The sequence below is a fragment of the Mustela nigripes genome, chromosome 4 (assembly GCF_022355385.1).
Source record: "Mustela nigripes isolate SB6536 chromosome 4, MUSNIG.SB6536, whole genome shotgun sequence".
NCBI classification, from domain to species: domain Eukaryota; kingdom Metazoa; phylum Chordata; class Mammalia; order Carnivora; family Mustelidae; genus Mustela; species Mustela nigripes.
Genome location: NC_081560.1, coordinates 166,432,094 through 166,458,836, shown reverse-complemented (window position 1 = coordinate 166,458,836; position 26,743 = coordinate 166,432,094). Strand labels below are relative to the sequence as shown.

At 40.8% G+C, this 26,743-nt stretch overlaps 1 protein-coding gene across 3 annotated transcripts in view; it reads right to left on the bottom strand.

The window, feature by feature from the left end:
- CNNM2 (cyclin and CBS domain divalent metal cation transport mediator 2) overlaps nt 1-26,527 on the bottom strand; it is a 150,946-nt gene extending 124,419 nt beyond the window's left edge. For 2 of the 3 annotated variants that reach the window (XR_009403978.1, XM_059398473.1), the window contains exon 1: nt 22,116-26,527. Coding sequence is in view for 2 of the 3 variants with exons in the window: in XM_059398473.1 (XP_059254456.1) it covers nt 22,116-23,736 (1,621 nt within the window). In the remaining variant the exon portion in view is untranslated. The remainder of the gene's footprint in view (nt 1-22,115) is intronic. The other variant, XM_059398474.1, reaches the window with a different exon arrangement.
- Between the last annotated feature and the right edge of the window lie 216 nt (nt 26,528-26,743).

Sequence of the window (26,743 nt, the reverse complement as noted above, 5' to 3'; positions counted from 1 at the left end):
CACACAAATATTTAGGGAAGCTGTTAGAACTGCAGGGACATGGAGTCTGAATCTCAACCATATCTTTATGGTAAAGCAATCAATGACCGCAGAGCTGAAAGGCCTTCACTAAGCAAACCCTGACTGAGCACTCTAAATGGCAAGCCCAGAGATGAACTAAACAAAATTCCTGACCTCAATGAGCTCACAGTCCAGCAGAAGGAAATATAACTGTAAACAACAATTACCAAAAGAAAAAAGAGAACCACATGGGATATATGAGGTATGAACAGGGTCCTATAATAACAAAAGAGGGTACCTAACTCAGCCTAAAGATAGGTAGGTAAAGGCCTCCTCTGCAGAGCTCAACTCAGTTCACGTAACAATAAAAAAAAAAAAAAAAAAAACAGAAGGTAAGTAAGAGAAAGCCTCCTTGGCATCAGTCTTGGCAATGACTTTTTGGAACTGACACCAAAAGCACAAGCAACAAAAGCAACAATAAACAAGTATGACTACATCTAACTAAAAGGCTTCTACACAGCAGTCAACAAAATAAAAAGGCAGCCTATGGAATGGAAAAGAATTTTTGCAAACTATGTATCTGATGAGGGCTTAATAATAACCCAAATAATATATAATAATCCAAATATATAAGATAATCCAAAATATATAAGAAACTTCTACAACTCAAGAGCAAAAACCAAATAACTCAATTAAAAACACACACACACACACACACACACATGCATGCATGCTTAAGTCATTTTAGGCTTTTTTTTTTTTTTTTTAAGATTTTATTTATTTATTTGACAGAGAGATCACAGGTAGGCAGAGAGGGGGAAGCAGGCTCCCTGCTAAGCAGAGAGCCTGATTCGGGGCTCGATCCCAGGACCCTGAGATCATGACCTGAGCCGAAGGCAGAGGCTTAACCCACTGAGCCACACAGGTGCCCCAAATAACTCAATTTTTAACATGGGCAGAGGAAGTGAATGGACACGTTCCCAAAGAAGACATCAAAATGGCCAAGTGGTAATGAAAAGATGCTCAACATCCCTAACCAGGGATAATAAAATCAAAACCATCATGAGCTATCCCCCTCATGCCTACTGAGGGCTAGTATCGCAAAGTCAAAGGATAACAAGTGTTGGAGAGGACGTGCAGAATAAGAGAACTCTTGTGCGCTGTTGGTGGGAATGCAAATTGGTACAGCCAGCATGGAAAACAGTATGGAAGCTCCTCAAAAAACTAAAAATAGAACTACCATATGATCCAGTCATCTTACTTCTGGGTATATATCCAAAGGAAATAAAATAAAATCATAAAATCACAATCTCAAAAAGATACCTACACTCTCAAGTTCACTGCAGTTTTTTCACCATAGCCAAGATATGGAAACAACCTAAGTGTCCATCAATAGGTGAACAGAGAAAGAAAATGTTATGCAGACACACATACACACACACCAGAATATTATTCAGCCTTTAAAAAGAAGGATATCTGCCATTTGCAACATGGATGAACCCAGAGGACATTATGCTAAGTAAAATAAGCCGCACAAAGAAAAATCTTGCATGGTTTTACTTATATGTGGAATCTTAAAAAAAAAAAAGAAAAGAAAAGAAAAATGGAACTATTGGTAACAGAAAGTAAAATGCTGGTTACCAGCGGCTGGGGGTGGTAAGAGAAAAGGGAAGATGTTAATCCAAGGTAAAAACTTTCAGTTATAAGATAAAAAGTTTTGAAAATCTAATGTACAGCATGAGTCCCTACAATTAATAATAATCTGTTCTATAATGAAATTTGCTGAGAGTAAATCTCAAGTGTTCTCAACACACACACACACACACACACACACGCCCGAGTTAACTATGGGAGATAATAGATGTGTTAATTAACCTGATTGCAGTAGCCACATCACAATGCATATATGTATCTAAACATTACACTATATACCTGAAACATAAGTGATATTTGTCAAAAATAAAATCTGTCAGCAAATAAAAAATAAAATACATAAAATAGAGAAGGTAAGGAAGACTGTTACCAGCCAAACAAACAGCACATAGGAAGACAGAGGTGAGAGAGAACAGCTCTACCTCAGTGTGGCTGGAGCTCCATATGGGAGGGACGGGCTGGGAGAAGAGGCTGATTTGCCTCTTTGGAATAAATGAATAAAAGAATCCATGCAAAAGAAAAATCAACATATGCTTTCTTTCTACTTGCAAAAAACTTCTACTCTATTTGAGATAGTAGATATTTGTTTTATGTTTTGTATTATTGGGTAAGTGTCACTAAGAGGCAGGTCTAAAGAGGACTGGTTTAAGAACCAGAAAATGCAGGTTCTAGTCCTAACTTTGTCACTGCACAATTGCTCTTGGGCAAATCACTTCATGTTCCTTTAGAAAATAAGGTGTTTGAACTGGATTCACTATAATCTCTTCCTACCTCAAACATCCATGTTCATGCTAGAACGCAAGAAGGAACATACTACTATAGACAAAGATGGACAAAGGTGACCTTGCAGAATTATACACTTGGAAAGGAGTAAGATGCCAAAACCAATGGATGAAAGTCTGGGGGGTCCAGGATATGTATACAATCTCAAAATATCACCCGACAGATTATTCATTAATTATTAAAGGAGAAAGGAACTTTACAATGCTGTATTCTTGGAAAAAAAAAAAAGAAAGATTTAACCTTGATTCTTATTATGAGAGGGAAAAAAATTAGACAAATCCCTTTGTGGAACATTCTACAGAATCAACTACCCTGGACTCCAAAAATGTCAGTGTCATGAAAGAAAAAAGGAAAGGGAGCTATTCTAGAGGAAAGAACACCAAAAAATAGGACAATTAAATGACTATGGACTGAATATTAAACATGTCTGTACTGATACTAAGTTTCCTGAGTGTGATAATGGTATTGTGATTAAGGAAACTATTTATTTTGAAGAAATACATGCTGAAGTATTTCAGAGTGAAGCAGCAAGATATCTGCAACCTACTTTCTAATGACTAATGGTTCAGGAAAAAAAGATACACATATATGTATACACACACAGATACAAATACATTCATATGTATACATAGAAAAAGAAACACGTGGCAGCTTCGGCAGCACATACATTAAACTTTTTCTGTGCTGCAATTCTTTTCAAAATAAAAAATTGCATGGAAAAAAATGAGTGGAAATTACATAAGCAGAGAAAAGCAAGGTGAATCTTCCAGACAGGCAGTGTTAAGAGATACAGAAGTAGCAATCTGGAGACTGAAAAGAATTAAGAAATGAGATATTAATTCTGGCACATAATTATAAGTGGTATAAGAGTTCAGTGATCAGCAGAGCTTTCAGGAAAAAATCAAACTTTAACTATGTATTACAGGCAGAGAAGTTTTAAGTGGGCAGAACTGTCTTTTAGGAGAGGGATGAGATCAGAAGTACTGGCTAGGGCATAGGTACACACAAACACATGTATGCTGATATGGACACACATGTGTATACATATACATGTGTTACATATGAAGTTAAGAGATTAGCCCTTTCTGACTGAAGGTATAAATGTGGACTAAAGTCAAAGTATAAAGACCTCAATAAACTCTGGAAGGGCTTGGTTTCTTTTTCTTTCTTTTTTTTTTTTTTAAAGATTTTATTTATTCATTTGACAGACAGAGATCACAAGTAGGCAGAGAGGCAGGCAAAGAGAGAGGGGGAAGCAGGCTCACCACTGAGCCTAGAGCCCGACGTGGGCCTCGATCCCAGGACCCTGAGATCATGACGGGAGCCGAAGGCAGAGGCTTAACCCACTGAGCCACCCAGGCACCCCTAGGGCTTGGTTTCTATACAGTAGATAATGGGGACTCTCATAGGGTTTTTGTTTTGGGGTTGTTTTTTTTTTTTTTTGTATTTTTACTCTAAATAAGTGCAATGCTTATGTAATTTAGAAAACACAAAAAAAGTATTATTATTAATATTTTGGTGTATTTCCACCAATTTTTCTATAGTTTTCAAAACTTAATTGAGACCCTGTCGCTCTTTTCACTTAAAATAACCCATGTTATTATAAAAACCTTACACATGTTACTCTACGGGTACCTGGCTGGCTCAGTAGGAAGAGCATGTGACTCTTGATCTTGGGGTTGTGGGTTCGAGCCCCATGCTGGGTGTAGAGATTACTAAAAAAAATAAACTTAAAAAAATGTGGGGGCACCTGAGTAGCTCAGTCAGTTAAATGTCTGACTCTTGATTTCTGCTCAGGTCATGATCTCAGGGTGGTAAGACTAAGCCCTGTGTCGAGCTCCCCACTCAGCATGGAAATCTACTTGAGATTCTCTCCCTCGGCCCCTTCCCCTGGTTTCTCACTCTCATTAATTAATTAACTAATTAATTTTAAAAGATTATTCTAAATCGCTGTATCATATATACATACCTAGATTTGCTTAACCATTCCTCAACTGGATTTTTAGATTGCTTTGCTCATAATTTTTTTTTTTGCTATTTTTTTAAAGGTTTCCTCTTTTTAGAGGTAGGGGTAGAGGGGCAGAGGGAGAGGGAGAGAATCTAAGCAGGTTCCCTGCCCAGCGTGGAGCTGGGCGAGGGGCTGGATCTCACAACCCTGACCCTGAAATCATGACCTGAGCTGAAATCAAGATTCTGAAGCTTAACAAACTAATCCACTATGATGCCCAGGAGAGAGAGAATCTTAAGCAGGCTCCACACCCAGCACAGAGATCAAGGAGGGGCTCTATCTCACAACCCTGAGATCATGACCTGAGCTAAAACCAAGAGTCAGACACTTAACCAACTGACCCACACCCCTAATTTTTTGCTATTTTAAAAAATGATCAGTTTCTTAAAAAATTAGAAATAGAATAACCATATCATCCTTCAATTACACTTCTGGGCATATATCGCAAAGAACTAACACACGGATGTGAATGGATATGTGCACAGCTGCACTATTCACAACAGTAAACAGGAAGCAACACAAGTGTCCACCGATGGATGAATGGATTAAAAAAAGATAGTATGTACATACAAAGAAATATTATTCAGCCTTGAAAAGGAAGACTGTCCTAACACACACTGCACCTTGGATGAACCTTGAGGACATTATACTAAGTGAAATAAGCCAGTCACAAATGACAAACACTGTATGATTCCATTCATACAATGTTTCTACTGGAGTCAAATTCATAGACAAGATAGAATGGTGGTTGCCAGGGCAGGGGAGGAGAGGGACTGGGGAGCTGTTTAATGGGCACAGAGTTGCAGATGAAAAGGCTTCTGGAGACTGGTTCGTGCGACAATATGAATATAATTAACACTACTGAACTGTACAAATAGAAATGGTAAATTCTATCTTGTGTGTACCACAATTTTTAAAAAATTAGTAACAGTTAAAAAATTTAATACATTTACACAAGCATCTCTGCATTTTAAGTTTTGCATGCGCTTCTGATTTGTTCTTACAGTCAGGTTCCTAGAAGTGGAGCGATACGGGGACACACAAAAAGCAACAGGTTCTTCAGCACGTTCCTAAGTGACTTTCCAAAAGATTATACCAATTAACACTACCACTGACGTTATAGAGGAGTACTTGCATCACACCACGCCCGCAATAATATTCATTTCAATCATTCAACAATATTTATTAAGCATCTACGGGCCAGGACCTGTTGTGGAATACGGCAGGGAATAAGACAGACACAAGTTCCTGCCCTCGTGGGGCATAAGTTCTGGTGGGAGAAGCAGGCCAAAAAAAAAAAAAAATTTTTTTTTTAATGTAATAGTAAGCAAAAGATATAGTATAGGGCATTTGAAGAAAAAAGAACAAAGGGAAAGCCGGCAAGTATTACAGGGGACACACTGAAATTTTAGGTTGGAAGACCACAGACACTGCCTGCCTCACTCACACGGTGAAATGCGAAAAAAGATCCGAAGGAAGGAAGGGAGAGAACCGCAAAGCTGTCTGGGAAATGGCATTCGGGGAAGAGGGAACCACAATCACAGAGGCCCTAAAGGCTGGAGCATGCGTAGAGCGCCTTCAGCCCTCAAGAACAGCCAAGAGGCCAGTGAGGCTGAAACGGAGTTGGGAGGAAGCAGTAGGAGATGTAATCAGAGAAGGTCCACATCTCCTGGGGGTTTGATAATTGTATATGATCATTTTTTCCAATTTTTTTTATTATGGTAAGAGTGCTCAACGTGAGATCTACCCTCTTAAATTTGTAAGTATACAATATAGTATTGTAAACTATAGGTACAGTGTTACTCAGCAGACATCTAGAGCTTACTCATCTTGTTTTTATTACTTTTTCATCCTATTTGGATAGGTAAAAAGACAATGTACTAGCCAGGCTGCTGTAACAAAATACCACAGACAGCCGACAACAGAGGCTGTGAAGTCCAAGATCAAGGTGCTATCCGATTTTAGTGCATGGCCAGAGCTCTCTTCCTGGCTTAAAGGTGGATGCCTTCTCACCGTGTCATCCCGTGGCAGAGAGGAGGTGATTTCTCTTCCTCTTCTGATAAACCTCACTAACCCTTTCTAATTGAATGCTCAATTAGAAATGGAAGGAAGAAATCAGAAGCTAAAATGAAGAAGTCAGAGAGAGACTCAAGGAGGAGAATCAAGGCTGGGCTGTATCATGCCACCCGAGTTAAGCTGGAAAGAAGAGGGATCCTCGCCTTAGTGCCAAAAACAGCACAGGAGGCAAGTAGGCTGGGAAGGATGACCACCAAGATGTAGATCTGGCAACAAAGGAAGTCACTGGCTTTGACGGTTTGAAGCCAGATTGTAGAAGATTAAAGATGAATCCATCAGGGGCAAGGAAGAGGAAATACCTACTCTGCCTTAGGAAATCCTGCAGTAAAAGCAGAAAAGAAAAATAACCAGGTAATGATTTCCCAAGACACAAAACTCTGCCAGAAATGCCTGCATAGCCTCTGAATGTGTGCGGAAGCTGAGCAAGCCTATGGGAGTATTCACGAACGTTCAGCCCTGCTGGGAGCCTCAAGCAGGTGGGCTGACTGAATACAGGAAGATTCCACCTATGCTGTGCACAAAGAGGCAGCAAGTCTTCACATTGGCCACTAATTGCTGGTTTGGTAAGTAGCCTTAAGAGGTCACCAAGAAAGTAATACCCATAGTAATAACTGCCGGTTTGTTGGATTTTAGCTAATGTGAGCTAAACCAGCTTAAGTCAATTAAGGTTCTTTTCTGTTTGTTTAGTCTCACTATGAAACTATTGGAGGCTCTCCTCAAACATCCAGAGATGTCTGGCTGTCCATTCACATTTAAGAGGCTTGTGCTTAAATGCTGGCTGGACGTTCCAGGGCAAGTGATGAGCGTCACTGCAGAGGAACCCTACCAAAACGTTTATGTATTTTTAAACCTCAAGGAACTGAGTAAATAACAGATTTGTCTAATATGCATGGGACTATTTCAGAGCAATACTGTTCGTAAGTAAAGCAAACATCAGTTTCTCTTCCTAAAGTGCTTCGTTTCCTTGGGTAGTTAGGTAAAAGGAATAGAGGCAAAATCCATCATCATTATTTTATGTCATTCAAAAACAGACTTCAGGGTCTCCTGGGTGGCTTAGTTGGTTGAGCATCCAACTCTTGATTTCGGTGATTTGGGCTCAGGTTGTGATCTAGAGGTCATGGATATAGCCCTATGTCAGGCTCCCCACTCAATGGAGGAAGGGGGTGGCTTGAGATTCTTTCTCCCTCTTCCTCTGCTTCTCCCCCTCATACACGCTCTCCCTCTCTCTAAAATAAATAAATAAAACTCTAAAAAATTAAATGAAATTAAATTAGGGGCTCCTGGGTGGCTCTGTAGGTTAGCATCTGCCTTCAGCTAAGGTCATGATCTTAGGGTCCTGGGATCAAGCCTCGCATGGGGCTCCCTGCTCAGTGGGGAGCCTGCTTCTCCCTCTCCCTCTGGTCCTCCCCTTGCTCATGCTCTCTCTCTCTCTCTCTCAAATAAATAAATAAAATCCTAAATAAATTAAAATACATTAATATTAAAAAAAATAAAAACAGACTTCAGGGGATGCCCTTCCAGCTCAGTCAGAAGAGCATGTGACTCTCAATCTCGGGGTTATGAGTTCCAGCCCCACACTGGGTACAGAGATTACTTAAAAATAAACTCTTTAATAAATAAATAAATAAAATAATAAAATAAAAACAGACTTTAGGAAAGACACCTAAATGACAGCTAACTTATTCTATAAAGTTCCCATACACATTCAGAAAAAGAAGATCACACCTTTTTATCTGTCTGGGATAAATGATGTATAATAGGTGTTCAATTTTATATGCATATAATCAAAACAAAACAAAACCTTGATCTTCATCAAAGTTAAAATGTCTTTATTTTAGCAAAATGTGTAAGACTGGAAACCACTGAGCTTCAAGCATAAGTGCCTCCATAACATTCCTTTTATTTTTTTGTCTCCTTTTAATGACCATCACTGTATTCACAATGACGATTTCTACAGATAAAAGGAAACATCAGCTTTCAGACTCAATCTCCAAATGAGAAGTGTTTTGAGATTATAAGCTTTACGCCCAAAGCACAAATCTAGGTGAAACTGAACGACTTCACCAATCCTTGATTTACTAAGGGCAACCAAGTAAGTATCAAACAGCTTTATTCCAGGCAGTCCAGACACAAACCCAAACAAACTCTATTTTGTCACCTAATAATATGCTTTGAAAATAAATGTGACACAAAGTTAATTTTACTAAGCTGCTTGCACACACATGGGTGTGCAATGCACATGTGCACACACACACACACACATACTCACACATACAACTTATGAGGTTTAAAATGCTATTCATCTTTCGCCCAAAGGTTAAGGATTCTGATAAGGGCGATAAATGACAGCATGACCGCATTATGACAAAACACTCCACATTTCCTAAAGAAAAAAATATGGATTTCACCCAAACATACTATCATTTAATATCTATATTAGTGGTTCATGTTACACAATTTACTTTGATAACATTTTAACAAATTTTATTCCCCAAAACATTACAAAATACATGCTCAAAAAAAATGGGAGGCAACACAGAAAAATATACGTCCTTCCTTAAAACCCACCGTTAAGAGGTAGTCAGTGTTAAGGTTTTGGCAAACATTCTTCTAGGTAAAGGTATGTATACAGGAGCAAGGAAATACAAAGTGTAAAGAAAGAAAACCTAAGCAGATGGCCCACACACTGTGATTACAAAAATATTTTACGGAAGTGACTTGCCTCCAGCAGAACCTCACCCTCCCAACCGCAACCCATTCTATGCCCCTAAATTTTAATAACCACTGGAGCAAGAAAATATCTCTGCTCAGGAATCGACTCTGCGGAGACCAAATTACTCCTGCCACACACTACATCAAGGAGTTATACTAGTGACTAAAGGACTAAAGTGACTAGTGACTAAAGGAAACAAATATTAAAGGTGAGAGCATGCTCTTTTGTTCTAGCTGTTTTTAATATTACCTCTTAAAACCTGCTCAAATATTTCCATCTCTTGCATGATTCTCAGGACTGCCTAAGCCCTACATGCCATTCTGCAGAAGCTCCAAGTTGAGTCAGCACATTGTTTTTAATGATTGTAGATGGGCAAATGGAAAAACTGAGGCTTTGCACACTCCCATAAAGATCAGCTGATGCCCTCACTGTGTCTTTGCTAGCATGGGAAAACATTCTCCCTCTCAGATTACCACCCCTTCACCCCACCCCCAGCACCTAAAAAGAAAAAGAAAGAAAGAAAGAAAAGGAAGAAAAAGAACAGAGAGTTTCATTTTGTTTCTTCTGGTTACCTGGTACCCCAAAACCTCACAGATTATACTGATGATGGCAGCAGAAAATGGAGAGAGACTATATGCCAGGATTCTCCTTAGTCTCTAAAAATGACTCAAAGTAAACCCTTGGTAAAATGGCCTGGAAAAGAAAGGCACTACGAAGCCCCTTAGATATTAAGCAAACAAAAACAGCCTTTTCTGCGCTCATCTCCTAGCCCAAATCCCAAATCTGACACAAAGGTACTCTAAATATTAGACAGATAAACTTTAAACTCCCAAGCTCTAGCCAACTGCATTTTTGGTCTCTTTGACACATTTCATGCAGCCTTTTCCCCCAACCTATATCTAACCTGAAAGAGGAAAATTTACTCTTTCTTATCAAACTTCCCAAAGAATGGCATTGTCAGTAACCCATAGAGGGTCCTTCACTCTACACATATGAAAGTGGCAAGTAAAAATGACTAAAATTTTTTCTAGAAAATATAAAATTCACTACAATCAAATGGAACAAACATTAAAAAAATCCCAAAATACATGCTTTTAAAAAGCACTTATATACTTTTTGAAAGAATTATTTATTTTAGAGGGAGTGCATTCAGGGAAGAGGGCCAAAGGGAAAGGCAAAGAGAGAATCTTTTCTTTTTCCCTCTTAAAATTTCAGTTAAAATTTGTTTTCCATTTTATTTTATTCTATTTCTTTCCAGTGTTCCAGCATTCATTGTTTATGCAACACACCCAGTGCTCCATGCAATACGTGCCCTCCATAATATCCACCACCAGGCTCACAATCTTAAGCAAACTCCCCACTGAGCATAGAGCCCAACACAGCACTCGATCTCAGGACCCTAAAATCATGACCTGAGCCAAAACCAAGAGTCAGATGCTTAACTGACTGAGCCACCAGGTGCCCCACTTTTACATTTTAAGAATAATTTGTTAGCTAATAAATGAGTTCAGCAAAGTGGCAGGACACAAGATCAAAAATGAATTCTATATATCAGCAATAAATAATCTTGAAAATGAAATAAACAATTCCATTTAAGATAGCATCAAAAAAAAATAAATTTATTCCTAAGTATTTTGTTTAACAAAAAGACTGCAAATACACAAAACACTGCTGAAGGAAATTAAAGAAGAACTAAATAAATGGAAAGACATCCCATATTCATGGATGAAATATTTAATATTATTGACATTATGATACTCCCAAAATTGATCTACAGATTCAGTGCAATCTCTATCAAAACTCCAATTGCCTTTTTGCAGAAATGGACAAGATCCATGAAAAATTTATATGGAAATGTATGGGATCCTCACAACCACAACTATTATGGAAAAGAAGAAAGTTGGAGAACTCATACTCCCCAGTTTCTAAACTTACTATAAAACTACAAGAACCAAAACACTGTATTGCTGGCATAAGAAAGACACACAGATCAGTGAAACAGAATCTAGAATCCAGAAATAAATCCTCACATTTATGATCAATTGACTTGTGACAAGAATGTTAAAATAATTCAATGAAGAAAGAATAGTCTTTCAAGAAATGGTGCTATAACTTACATGGTATCAACACAAAAAAGAATAAGTTGGACCCCTACCTCACACCATATATAAAAATTAAATAGGATTAATTTAAAAAATTAAAAATTAATTATATTAAAAAATAAAACTATGATTAATTAAAAACTAATTAGGATTAAAAGCCTAAATATAAGAGCTAAAATATGAAAGTCTTAGAAGAAAATTGAGCCATAAATCTTTGTGACCTTGGATTAGGCAATGGATTCTTAGACATGACAATAAAGACAAAACAACAGAAGGAAAAAAGGGATAAACTGGACTTCATCGAAATTAGAAACTTTTCTGCTTTCGAGATTACTACCAAGAAAATGAAAAGACAACTCAGAATGAGAGAAAACATTTGCAAACCATATATCTGATAACTATACATGATGTAGTACTCAGAATACATGAAGAATTTTTGCAAGTCACGGGCACCTGGGTGGCTCAGCTGATTAAGCATCTGACTCTTGATTTCCGCTCAAGTCAAGATCTCAGCGTCCTGAGATCAAGTCCTGTTTCAGTCTCCATTATCAGCAGGGAGTCTGCTTAAAATTCTTTCCCTCTGCCCTCCCCTGGCTCATGCATGTGCGTGCTCTCCCTCGCTCTCTCTCAAATAAATAAATAAAATCTTTTAAAAAAGAATTCTTACAATAATAAAAAGATAAATAATCCAATTTTAAAATGGGCAAAGGAGGGCGCCTGGGTGGCTCAGTGGGTTAAGCCGCTGCCTTCGGCTCAGGTCATGATCTCGGGGTCCTGGGATCAAGTCCCGCATGGGGCTCTCTGCTCAGCAGGGAGCCTGCTTCCTCCTCTCTCTCTCTCTGCCTGCCTCTCCAACTACTTGTGATTTCTCTCTGAAAATAAATAAATAAAATCTTTAAAAAAAATAAAAATAAAAATAAATAAAATGGGCAAAGGATCTGAAGATATGCAAAGGGCCAATAAGCCCACAAAGAGATGCTCAGGGCCAATAAGCACATGAAGAAATGCTCAATACCATTACACAACAGGGCAACAGAAATCAAAACCACAATGAGATACTATTTCACACCAGGATGACTATAATAATAAAAAATATTTTTTTAATTTTTTTAAAAGATTATTTATTTATTTATTTGACAGACAGAGATCACAAGTAGGCAGAGAGGCAGGCAGAGAGAGAGGAGGAAGCAGGCTCCCCGCTGAGCAGAGAACCCGATGCGGGCCTCAATCCCAGGACCCTGGGATCATGAACTGAGCCGAAGGCAGAGGCCCTAACCCACTGAACCCCCCAGGAGCCCTATTTTTTTAATTTTAAAAAATATTTTATTTATTTGACACAGACAAAGTACGCACAAGCAGGTGGGGAGGGGCAGAGGGAGAGGGAGAAGCAGGCTCCCCACTGAGCAAGGAGCCAGATAGGGGGCTTGATCCCAGGACCCTGGGATCATGACCTGAGCTGAAGGCAGATGCTTAACCAACAGAGCCACCCCGGAACCCCTATTTTTTTTTAATTTTAAAGTACAGCAGAAGAGTTGGCAAAAACATGGAGAAATTAGACCCCTAATATTGTTGGTGGGAATGTAAAATGGTGCAGAGAATGGAAAACAGTCTGGCAGTTTCCCAAACAGTTGAAAATTGAGTTACCACATGACCCAGCAATCCTTCTCCTATGTATATATACACAAAAGAACTGAAAACAGATGTCCACAAAAACATGTATACTAATATTCATAGCAACATTAATTATAATGGCCGAAAAGTAGAAAAAGCCTAAATGTCCCACAACCGGTAAATGGATAAACAAAATGTGGTATACATATACAGCCATAAAATGGAATATTATTTGACTATAAAAAGGAATTAAATACTGATACACACTACAACGTGGATGAGCCCTGAAAACATTATGCTAAGTGAAAGAGACCAGCAGAAGGGGCCACATGAATTGGTTTCCAGGGACTGTTGGGAGTGGGGAATGGACAGTGGCTGCTAATAGGTACAGGGTTTCTTTTGGAGTAATGAAAATGTTCTGGAAGTAGACAGTAGTAACAGTTGCACAACCTTATGAATACACTGAAAACCACCAAGTTGTATGATACGTGAATTATATCTCAATTTGAAAAATTTTTTAAAGTACCATTTGTTTCAGCAGTAAAATGTCCCTAAGGAGAAATGGAACAATATGGTTTCCCTAACATGACCAAAGGTCAGTTTTCCCAAGATCAGGATTCATAATGGTCTCAGCAAACTTAAATTTCTCCTAAGTATGTTACTGTACAAAGTTAACAGAAAGATTTTTTTGCAAAGACTGGCTATGATCACCCTATCCTAACATATCAACCACTCTTCTTATTTCCATGTTTCCCTTCAGTCCGCACACTGAATATTTTTGCATGCCTATAATCCATGCAAAATAATCAGTCAAATGTCCTGTATTGCTTTATTATCATTAAATAGTTATAATTAGCTGACATCTATAATTTTCTTAACTCCCTCCCCTCCATGCTTTGCCTTGAAGTGTTAGACGTTTCCAATTTTTCACTATTTATAGATAATGTTGCAATATACATGCAACATGAAAAGCCAACATAGCTTTTTTTTTCTCTTGAATTATATCACTGAATTAAGATTTCCGGAAGGGGAAAAATTACTAAACCAAAGGGTAGGACACTTTAATGACTCCTGTTCGCGTTCCAAAAGTATAACAAATTTACATTGCTATAAACAACAAAAATTTGCTATAGCAGATATTACCATTTTTTACACTTTTGATACAATGTCAAAAGATTTTATCAAAGTAATTTGAGATCTTCCTTTTAGGCTGCAAACTTTGGTTATTCAAGGGCTTCCAAAATCCGTGAGCACTTGTTCTATTTCTTTTAAACCCTGTAGTCTTTTTTAGTCACTTAGTCAAAGAGATTGAGGATTTTTATTATTATTATTGAAGTATAGTTGACATTTTATTAGTTTCACGTATACAACATAGAGATTTCACAACTCTATATACATCATGCCGTGCTCACCACTAGGGTAGCTACCACCTGTCACCATACAACACAATTACAGTACCATTGACTACGTTCCCTAGGTGACACCAATCATCCCTGTGACTCATTCATCCCATAACTGGAAGCCCGTACCTCCCACTCCCCTTCACCCATTTTGCTCACCCTCCCAGCCCCCTCACCTCTGGCAACCACCAGTTTGTTCTCCATATTTATGGGTCTATTCCTGCTTTTTTGTTTGATCATTTGTTTTGTCTTTCAGAATCCACATACAAGTGAAATCATATGGCATTTTTCTTTGACTTATTTCACTCAGCATTCTACTCTCTAAATCCATCCACTGTGCTGCAAATGGCAAGATTTCACCCTTTTTTATGGCTAAGTAATAGTCCATTTTATACACACTCACACACACACACACACACACCCCAGATCTTCTTTATCCATTGACTGGTCAACAGACACCTGAGGTACTTCCATAATTTGGTTATTAAGTAATGCTTAAGTAATGCTACAATAAACATATGGTGCTTATATCTCTTCAAATTAGTGTTTTCATTTTCTTTGGGTAAATACCCAGTAGTGGAATTAGTGGACCATACAGTATTTCTACTTTAACTTTTTTGAAGACCCTCCATACTCTTTTCCACAGCAGCCACCCCAATTTACATTCCCACCAACAGTGCACACAGGTCCATTTTTTGCAACAACCTCACCAACACTGGTTATTTCTTGTCTTTTTATACTAGCCAGAATGATGTTTTAATTCAGCATCCCTAACTCTAAGAAGGGTAAAATGTGTAATTGATCATTCTGTTTTCCTTCAAAATATGGATGCATGTGGCCATCTTGTCAAATAACAGCAACTGTTAGAAAAGTAACAGAGGCTGGAATTAATTCACAATAAAAGAAAAAACCTCCAATAATTAGCCACTTTCAAGATTCCATAACAACTATGAGCACACATGGCTCAAGGTGTCTCTTGACTAGCAATACCTAGTACAAAGAAACACCAAGAACAAGGAGGAGCCAATAGCATCATCATCACAAAAATAATGGTCAAATGAGCACTAAGTACCAGGTACTATTAGAAGCATTTTTATGTTTATTACCACATTAGTTCTTACTAAGCATCCTAGGACTCAGGAAACATTCCATTTTACTATGGAAAGAACTGAGGCTTAAAGAGAGTAAGTTACTTGATCTACTTGTCCAAAGTAGATCTAGGGAAGAGCATGTTTTTCTTAACCTTTGCATTAGCAAGTGGTATCTTCCTTACGGGATGTAAATTCAAAGACAGAAATAGTCCCATCTAGGTCTTATACTGGTATACCAGTATACTTAACGGGGGCTCGTTAAGTATAAAGAAATGAGGATCTCACCATCATTACAGCAGTACTTATAGTCAGTGGTAGTATTAATATAAAATGGGGGGGGGGCGGCACCCCCATTATCTCCATCAACCCCTAAGACAATCTAATAAACATATCACCTACAGTGAGTGCTTGTTATTAGTCCCCTAGCCCCCCCTACCAAAGTGTGCTATCCCTAAATTCCCTCTGTATAAACATTCCAGAGTTGCCAGTGTATTTGATTTTGAAAGAATGCTTCTTAGTGTCTCATTCCTTTTTTAAGATTTTATTTTTGGGTTGGGGGACACCTGGGTAAGTACAATTGGTTGAGCCTCTGACTCTTGGTTTCAGCTCAGGTCTTGGTCTTGGGAGTGATGGGATCCAGCCCTGAGATGGGCTCTGCGCTCAGTGCGGAGTCTGCTTGGGATTCTCTCTTCCCTGACCTGTGCCTCGCCCCCTTGCTCTCTTTCTATCTCTAAAATTAAACAAAAACAAAACAAAACAAAACAAAAACTCAAAAAAAAAAAAAAAAGATTAGGTAGTCCTTCCTGCCCCCACAGTTCCTGTTCCCATGCTTTAATAAAACCATCTAAAAACAACACCCACAACAACAACAAAAAAATTTTTTAAGTAATCTCTACACCTAAGGTGGGCTAGAACTCACAACCCCAAGATCAAGAGTCAGATGCTCTACCAATTGAGCCAGCCAGGCGCACCTAGTGCCTCTCTTTTTCAATATTGGTAGGATTTCTGATTTTTTTATGTTGGTAGAGTTTCTAATTGGTGTCCTTGGAAAAAGCAGGTGAAAAGAGAATACTAAAATAAATTGTATTTAATCCTACTCATCCATTTCCATGTATTTAGTTTAATAAACTATTCCAAGCAAGCTTACTGGAATTGAAGTTTACTACCAAATATATGTGTTTAGAAGATAGGGCCCCCTAGAAAGAAATATACTACTTTGTACAGAATTAAAGTAAATATCTAACTGGAGTCCAGAGATTTGTTTTTTAAAGTCTAAATATTTCAAGAACAAATAAAACCATAAATATTATGTTGGCTCAGGCTATTTTGTGGGTTTTCCTGGTTAATGATATTTTAAATTATATTTAGATTTGCTAGTAATTAAAATTAACTGGTCCCTCCCAGTAGTTTGGACTGTTTCAAAATTTAAATAATTCTGGGCCACCGTGGGGCAAGGTTGGTAGTATGTAATCCCCACAAAAACCAAGAGAAAAGCAGAACAAGGTCCTTCCCTGTTTCATCCAAACCATACCAAGTCAGAGCCAGTATTCAACTATGGTATCTCCTGATCTAAAAAGCTATGCTCAAGCTTCCATGGTCCTATTATCACAAACAACCTCCCAAATCAGGCATGATTCTTGGTAAGAAATTAACATATTTTTTTTTTAAAGGGACACAAGACAGATGCATGAATGGGGCATATACTTCAATGCTTTGATGAATATTTCAATGGAAAATTTATACTCTTGTATTGTGAACAAAAATTTAAAAAGCCAAATAAGTTTTGCCTTAAAGTCCCAAATCCGATCTTAGTTACTCTCATAGAAGACACAATCGAAAAGAAAACACATCATTCATGGATACCCAAAACAAGTGAACTCAAATGAAATGTCTAATATTTAACTACTAAGGCTTCAAGCTATCTCAAGATCCATTTCCTAAAATACCTTGCTAGTCTGACTTCAGCAAAGTAAAAAATGCAATCAAAGCATTAAGCTAAAATAAAACGAGCTCACACGTTCAGATTTATTTTCTGTGTAACAACACTCCTGTCAACTATGGCTTGAATTTGGGATGTCAAAAATATTGGCATCAAAATGGCGGGGCCAAAACCAACGGCAAACCTGACTATTGCTTTTTCAATGACAAAGATACCTTTAACTCTGACCGGAGTGCCTTTAACTTGGGACCAGAAGACCTGCTTGATGGAATGGAAAGAACTCCAATCTAGAAACAGGGACATGGATTCTAGTCTCATTGATGGTATACCAGGTGGGTAGTTCCTAAGCCATCACTTAACTTTCTCTCTTTCTCAGGGTTTACTTTCCTTATTTACAAAGTTGACTAGACCAACATTTCCTAAACTCACCTGACTATAGGGTAACTGTTAACAATATGTGTCCCAAGACTCCTTCCCTAGATTCTGTTTCAGGACACGCCAGCATGAGGCCTGGAACCTTATTCTTAATAAGTGATCCAAGTGGTTCTCATCATCTGGTAAGTTTTGCAAACACTGGAGGAAATGATCCTCAACCTGCCTGCTTCTACCTCTGATTCTACACTAGCTGGATAGTTCATAGTGATGACCTAAAAACATACAAAATTATAGGGGTTTAACATCGTTACTGTACAAAGTTACTAGAGATACAAGATCACAGAAGCCAATACATCCACCCATCCATTCCTACCATCATTCATGCCTTTAAACACCAAGAAAAACATCCTTCTAGATTCTAGGCAAGTGGAACACTTTATTTGGTGAGGAAAAAAAGTTTCAACATTAAACTCTCAGCACACTGATATGGAAAGACTTGTGTTAGAGGAAGAGAGAATTGTACACCTAATGTTTTAAGTGAAAAGTACACATCGCACTCTTCCCTTAAGGACCATTATCTGGTGATCCTACCTGTTCCTAGTTAAGGAAAAGCTAGAAGATAGCCTGGCTAAGTCCCTAGTAGCTATAAAACCACAGGTTCTGCAGTACTGGAAGGCAACTGTTACAAAGTGAAAAGAAAAAAAAGCAAAACAAAACAACGATAACTGGTTACTAATTCTTCAAATTCAACCCTAGTGGCCAAGAGTCCACAATGTTTTACAAAGAAGGGTTTGTCAGGTCAATGGAGAACCTCTGGTTTCCTTCCTGCATACAAAGGCAGCAACCTTCCATGTTGTTTCCCCTCCTCTCCACAATTTCGCTTCAGGGCGATTTTTCTAGAAGTTTCATAGTCTTCTACTGGGGTTTACTTTTATTCTCTTATTTAGATTTATTAGCAACTGCAAAAGTAACAAAAGAAAAAGAGAAAAACTGCATGGAACACAGAGCAGCAGAGCTGTCAAGGATACTCATTAGCAATCAATTACTATATAGATGACAACAAAAATGCAAATAAAATCAAGATTAAAGCGCAAAACTGAATTTGAGTTCTCCTTGCAACAGGGCACATAAAAAACAAGAGTGAAACATTACTGCATGCTTCAGCTATTAGAAAAAGAGCTGTAGAGTATATCAGTACTGATTTGTCTCAATGGCAAAAGTGGGGAAACCAACTGTTACATACAGTATCACAGAAGCACTGGGTTGAAAGCCATCTATATGTTTAAACACATTTCTGTGAGTGTTGCCCAACGAGCTCTGAAGCAATGTTTTGACAAAAGACCAAACTTCACACTCATTCAAACCAGAAATATAAGATCATAATCCAGGGGACCAGTGCAATGGTGTAGCCTAGAGTGGTAAAGAGCTCCAGTTGGGTTGTCACACGGACCTGAGTTAAAACCCCAAATCAACAAATTACTGTGTGACCTTGAACAAATCATGTAACCTGAGCCTCAATTTCCTCATTTGTAAAATGGAGAAAAGGCTTCGCTTGGCCACTAGGAGACTGAAACAAGGTAATTCGTATAAAGCATTCAGCTCTGGGCCTGACACAGTCAATAAGCAATAAGCTAACTGTAAAATGAGTATGATGACTTCTTCCAACCTCAAGGCAATCTGAGTTTCCAAGTAGCCAGGCTAAAAGTTCTAATCAGTAGAAAGAAGACGTTCACATATGCTTATAGAAAGGTAGCTTTTCATGTCTTTCCACATCGCGAACCATTCCCCTCGGTGGTAAAGCAAAACTCATGCCAATGATGTACAGCTCTATACAGAGGACTTCAAGGCAGGCATTCTTAGTTGGGAAGGGCAATTGTCAATGAGATCTGGATTAATGATCTAACAGTTTAAGGGAGTTACAGGTGGTATTATTAGGAGAAGGAAGGAAACAGAGGAAGAAAAAGCCTTCACACCATCCCACACACCATTATTCAATAGAGAAAAAACAATAAAGGTTGACTGTTCACAGTATTCCAAATTGAATTAGAAAATAAAGAAAACAATATCTGGTGAAATATTATAACTCATAGGGAAGAAAGAACTAACACAGCTGTTCATAAGGTTAAAGTGGCCAAACTCATCAAAAAAAGATCAAGAAAGGGAAGGTGAAAAATCAGTGGTTCTTAAAGTGTAAGAAACAAACACCCACTCTATCCTTTTAAGATCATGGCTGACATTTCTCACTTGTAACCAGCTGTCCTTACCTGCTCTTCCAAAACATGCCACTAACTTGAGTGTATCTTTAACTTGTACTACCTCCTTAACCAAACATATCACTTTGGTTAAGGAAAAAATAAAGTCCTGTGTATTATTATTTTTCAAAAATTCATGGGAAAATATTAGTAACTTAGTTATCTACTGTGAGAGGAAACATTGGGGAGAAAAAGTTGCTCCTGAAAATAAACCACAGAAAATACATAGGAATATTGTTCAAGGACAACCAAAAACAAGTTTCAAAATTATGCAGATTTTGAAATTCTGAGGTAGGGGCAAGAGTCTTAAGCTGTCAGGTGAAGAGCTAAATTCACGGAGAAAAAAAGATATGGAAGTGAAGAAAAGGCTTCATTCAGCAGGGAGGGCACACCAGTGTTTCAATCCACCAGGAGATAGGCAAGCATTCTGATTTAAAAAAATCATGGGATACATTATCTGTCTCAATGTTGCAAAACCTAGCAACAGAAAGTATTTCAAAGGCATTTTTCAAGCACTGCAAGGTATCTTTCTGTACTAGAGATATTATTGCAAAATGAAAGAAGAGATGGGTCAGATGCTCTAATTAACAGCTTAGCGCTGAAAGCATAATGACACCCCGGATGAAGCTCTCTCACCTAGATAATGGACAGTTTCTTTTTACTGTTTAAGAATCCAGAAGAATCTCCTTCTGCTTTTAAATGCAAATTGCCAATCACTGAAGCACATTCTGCTCTATTCCTTTATCTGAAAATTACTGCAATGGGATCCTGTTCCAGAGCGGACACCATTCAGCCAGGAGAATGGAATTAGGGCAACCACACGCTCTATGGGGATGTTCAGCTCACCACGTCCATGAGCTGTCACTGCTTACACACAGCCTTTTTCGGTGGAGAGACCGCTCTGAGTGCTCAAAATTCGATCTGAAGAAGGAAAACTTTGTTTTGAGGACTATCAAGTCATTAAAGCTTACACACACATTTTAATACCTGCACTGACACCACAGCAATTAAACAGCTCTGAGGCCCCTGGCTTTCAAATGGCAACACTGTTTACTAGAAACTTTTTTTAAAGACAGAATTTCAATAATAATAGCGTGAGTTGTTATTTGCCTATTCATTACATAGTGAAACAAACAAAAAATACCACCATGCAAGACAGGTGAGCAAATCAGACTCTGCAGGACTCTCCCCTGTTAAAATTCCCCAGAACAGTGAGCACTGACTTGAAGAGAGGCTTCAACTTAATATATCAAGTGATCAAGGTCAAAAAGAACACTTATTAACCAGAAAAAACTCAAGAAAGAAATAAACCACAATAGAGGGCGTCATCCCACTGTTAAATGTGCAAGATTTCTGCCAAAACCACACTTGGCTTGGTAAATTTTGTCAAGTAAATATAAGCAAATGGTGAAGAAAGCTAGACAAGATAGCCTCACAAAAGGTTAACTCACCTCTAGGCTTTCCAAGTCATACATTAATAATTAACTTTACTTTAAAAAACACACACACACAAAACACCTCTTTTCTAGCTAAGGCAAGTCACACCCTAATGAGTGACTCTTTTTGGTGGTATTTGTCTTAACCCATCCGCTCTCCTCAAAGGCAGACCTCAATCTGCCCCACAGGTGGCCTGACAACCAGCAACAGAGCTACTGAAAATGCACTTCCAATCTCTGAAATGTCAGTGAATGTTAAAGGAGGAGGGAAAGGATCGCATTGGGTTTAGAAAAACGATGTAAATGTTTTCCACACGCCTGAGTTGAGTATTTCTCAGCCAGATGTCAGAGCCTGGCATTCGCTCCTATTTGCACCCACCCACTGCGTGGGGCAATGAACTGCGGCAGACCCCTCAACACGAGAGTGCCGGCAGTTATCATGCACAGAAAATAGAACGCCTGCTTTCTGAAATGCGAAAATGCCAGTGGCGTTAGCCTTCTGCTTTTAAAAAACCTAGAAGCGCTTACTAGTTCAATCCATCCCCAAATCCATGCCACCCTTTGAACTTCGCAATTAAGACAGAGGAGAAATTCCGGTCAACTCGCCTTGGGGGGCTGGTCTGAGGAGGACGGAGAGAGAAAGAGCAAGCCAATGAAAGATACGAAAATTTCCCACCTTTCTTAAATTCTTCCAGCATAGCGTCCAACTTGGTGTCATTGAAAACAAAGTGCAAGGGGTGGTTATAAAATTTAGTGATGGTTTTCAAGGGAGTACAGTCATCTGGATCCACGAAGGCCAAGTCTTTGACGAAGAGGAGGTCCACGATGTTGGAGCGCTCCCCCTCAAATACTGGAATACGGGTGTAGCCGCTCTCCATGATCTCCGACATGGTGTTGAAGTCCAGAATGGCTTCGCCGGTGATCATGAAGCAGTCCCGGAGCGGAGTCATCACGTCCTCCACTGTCTTGGTGCGGAGCTCCAGCGCCCCTTGGATGATGTTCAGCTCCTCCTTAACGAGGTCGTTGTAGGGGTCGGTGACCCGGAGCATCTCCAGCAGTTTTTCCCGGTTATAGACAGTGCCTATCTCCTGGCCCAGGACGCAGTCCAGCAGCTTGCTAACCGGGTAAGAAGCGGGGAAGGTCATCATCATGAAAAACTTGGTGAGGAAGATGGTGTTGGCCCCTACAGCCAGGCCGTGCCGGGAGCAGATGGCCTGGGGCACGATTTCCCCGAAGATGACGATGCCGATGGTGGAGACCACCACCGCCACGAGGCCTGAGCCGGCGATGTCGTCGAGCAGGATGGTGAGCGTGGTGTTGACCAGCACGTTGCCCAGCAGCAGCGAGCACAGCAGGTAGTTGCCCTGCCTGCGCACAGGCTCGATGCGCTTGGCGTAATTCTTCTCCTTCTCCGTGCCGCAGTTCTGCACGATGCGCAGCTCCATCGGGTCCAGGGCCATCAGCCCCAGGTTGAGGCCGCTGAACATGCCCGACAGGCACAGGAGCAGCGAAATGAAGATCACCTGCAGCCAGAAGGGCAGCAGGAACTTCTTCTCCTCGCCCACAATCATCTTGGTGTCCTCGCCGTCGTGATAAATCCAGGTGGTCTCGGCCCACGGGGGCGGCGGGAGCCCGGCCACCCCGGAGCCGCCCTTGCCCCCGACGGCGCCCCCCGCGGACCCCGGGCCGCCGGCGCCCAGGGCTGGCGTGGAGAGCGATGTGCACAGGTAATAGGACTTGCTCTTCTCCATCTTGCGCAGCGGTTTGATCTCGATCTCAATGATGCCCGATGTACGGCGGTTGAGAATGATGTGGGGCAAGATGATGATATCGGAGGTGCGGATGCCGCAGCGCTGGGGGCCGCTGTCCGGCTCTGGCGGCGCGGGGCCCCCGAGCCCGCGCTCGCCCGGGCTGTGGCGCCGCCGCTCATGCTCCGTGAAGGCGATGCGGGACCACGTCTCGTTGTTGATGTTCTGCCCGTACACCCGCAGCTTGACCCGGGTCCGCTCGCTCACCCGCAGCGCCCCCCCTTCCATGAACGACACGTCGTTCGTGTCCTCCAGCCGCAACCCGATGATCACCGTCTCCTCGTTCTCGCCCGCTGCTGCGCAGCCGCCCGCGCCGCAGCAGCAGCTCAGCAGTAGCAGCGGCAGCAGCCGCCCCGCCGCTGCCTGCAGGACCCCCCGGCCGCGGGCGCTGAGGCTGCGGCGCGCCGCCATCTTCCAAGTGGGCAGTGCGGCGGCTGCCTGCCCGCCCGCCATCTTTACTTCGGGTTCACAAGCGCCACAGCCAATCATAGGGTTGCTGCTCCAGCTGCGGCTTCATCCTTCCCACCCGGCGGCGCGAGCGCAGGCACCGGCCCCTGGGCGAGATTGCAGCGGAGCGTCCGCACACACTGTTCAGCAGTCTGGCTCCCTGACTGACACTGACTCGGCCTCTGCTAGCTGAGGAACCAGGAGACTCGCGGGAGGGGGCAAAGGGAGGGGGAAGAGCCAGCCGCTCCAGCGAGAGGCAGGCGGACCAGCCAATCACGCACGGGTGCCCGCCCTCCCAGCCAGGGGGCTGGAATGGGGGCGTGGTCATGAGTGGAGCCGCAGACCAATAACAAGGTAGGTGGGTGGGGCGATGAAGGCCACCGTGCCCCTCAGCACGCCAAGTTTCCAAGTGAAAGGCGCGTGACTCTTGTGTATGTGCGAGGGGAGGAGGTGTGGCCAGCGGGGGCCCGAGAGCCAGTCATAGATGAGAGCTGTACGAAAGGGGGCGGGGACTCGAGTCCAGCTACCAATGAAAAGGGGCCGTCTGTGGGTCTGGCTCTCCCTGAGGGGCCTCGGTAGTAGATTCCCGCACCTGGCTAGACAGTGTGGGGCTAACGTCCTGGGGCGCTAGGCGGTCAGTTTTCCCTGCACCGCATTGCCGTCTCCCGCAGTGCTCAATGTTCGTGCGGAGAGGAGCTGCCCCAGGAGTCCGAAAAGCCGACCAGGGAGGTCCTAAGATGCACATTTGCCTGAAAAGCCGGGATACCGGCTGCGCCTCCCACCTCTACTTGTCCGCGCCGCTCTGCCCGGGATAAGTGGCGGCTCGGGGGCCCCGGCACCTATCGACCAGCTTCTTCTGGAGCCACTCAGTTCTCCCCATGGGATGCGCTCACTCTGCAGCTTGTGGTCACCTGGCGCCACCTTCCGGCCACTTGGACACCCTGCAATGCTTTTCAGGTCTGCAAACCCCCAAAGCTGTGCCAGAGGTGAAGAGGTTACCCTGAAGCAGTTTCCCCACCTTACAAGTCAAGAATCCCCTTATTATACCACAAAGCTATCGTAATCAAAACAATATGGTGTTGACATGAAGAAGGCACATAGGTCAATGGGAGGGAATAGCGAGCCCAGAAATAATCCCATGCATACATGGTTAATTGAATTTAGGACAAAGGAGTCAGGAGTATACAATGGGGAAAGGACAGTCTCTTCAATGGGTGGTGTTGGGAAAACGGGACAGCTCCATATGAATGAATGAAACTAAGCCTCTATCTCACAATACATAAAAATTAATTCATAATGGGTTAAAGATAAATGTAAGCTCTGAAACCATGGAACTCTGAGAAGAAAAGGTGGCAAGCTCTTTGACATTGGCTGTACTGATTTTTTAAAAAATTCTGGATCTGACTCCAAAGGCAAAGTAAACAAAAGCAAAAATAAACACATGGGACTATAACAAACTAAAAAGCTTTGGTACCCTGAAGGAAACCAACAGAACAAAAAGGCAACCTACTCAATGAAAGAAGATATTTGCAAATCACATATCTGATAAGGCTTTAGTATTCAAAACATATAAAGAACTCACATAACTCAACAACAACCAAAAAGCAAACAACCCAATTTAAAAAATTGGCAAATGATCTGAATAGACATTTTTTTTTCTGAAGAAGACATGCACATGGTCAACAGACACATAAAAAGATGTTCGACATCACTAATCATCAGAGAAATGCAAATCAAAACCACAATGAAATATCACTTCACACCTGTTACAATGACTATTACCAAAAAGACAAGAAATAACAAGTGTTAGACAGGATGTGGAGGCAAGAACCCTCCTATACTGTTAATGGGAATCAACTTGGTGCAGACACCATGGAAAACAGTATGAAGATTCCTCAAAAAAATAAAAAATAAAATTACCATATGACCCAACTATCCCTCCTCTGGTTATTCAGCCAAAGAATACAAAAACACTAATTTGAAAAGATATATGCACCCCTATATTCATAAAAGTGTTATTTACAATAGCCAAGATATGGAAATACAATGGATTATAGTACTCGGTCATTAAAAAAAAAAAAAGAAGGAAATCTTGCCATTTGCGGTAACATAGATAGATGTTGAGGGCATTAGACTAAGTGAAATAAGTCACAGGACAAAGAATGACACAGTACAATTTCACTTATATGTGGAATCCAAACAACAAAATGAACAAAAAAAATGAACAAAAAAACCCCAAAAACAAACTCATACAAACAGAGAACAGACTGATGGTCACCAGAGGCAGGAGGGGTTAGAGTTAGGCAAAATGGGAGAAAGTGCTCACCTGAATGGTGCTGATGGTAACTACATTTATGGTGTGGTCACTTTATAGACTCTACAAATACCAAATTTAACACTGTACACCTGAAACTTATATAATGTTATATACCAATTTTATCCCAATAATTAAAAAAGAAGGCGCACTTGAGTGGCTCAGTTGGCTAAGCATCCAACTCTTGATTTTGGCTCAGGTCATAATCTCAGGGTCATGAGATGGAGCCCTAATCTGGGCTCCGTGCTGCGCATGGAGTCTGCTTGAGATTTTCTCTCTCCCTCTCCCTCTGCCACTCTGCCCTCATTCACACTCTTACTCTCTCTAAAAAAAAAAAAAAGTAAACAAAATAATTTTAAAAGAAGATAACTCGCGGGGCACCTGGGTGGCTCAGTGGGTTAAAGCCTCTGCTTTCGGCTCAGGTCATGATCCCAGGGTCCTGGAATCGAGTCCCGCATCGGGCTTTCTGCTCATCAGGGAGCCTGCTTCCTCCTTTCTCTCTGCCTGCCTCTCTGCATACTTGTGATCTCTGTCTGTCAAATGAATAAATAAAATCTTAAAAAAAAAAAAAAGAAGATAACTCGCATATTCTTGCTCAAAGTATATATCCCCCATGTTTACTGAGGGGGCATGACTCAGGAATCTGTATCTCTAACAGGCAGCCAGACAAGTTTGGGAAATGGCAGGGGGCAGACATCCTAAGAGAACCATAAAGGGTTCTTCTTATTTTTAAAT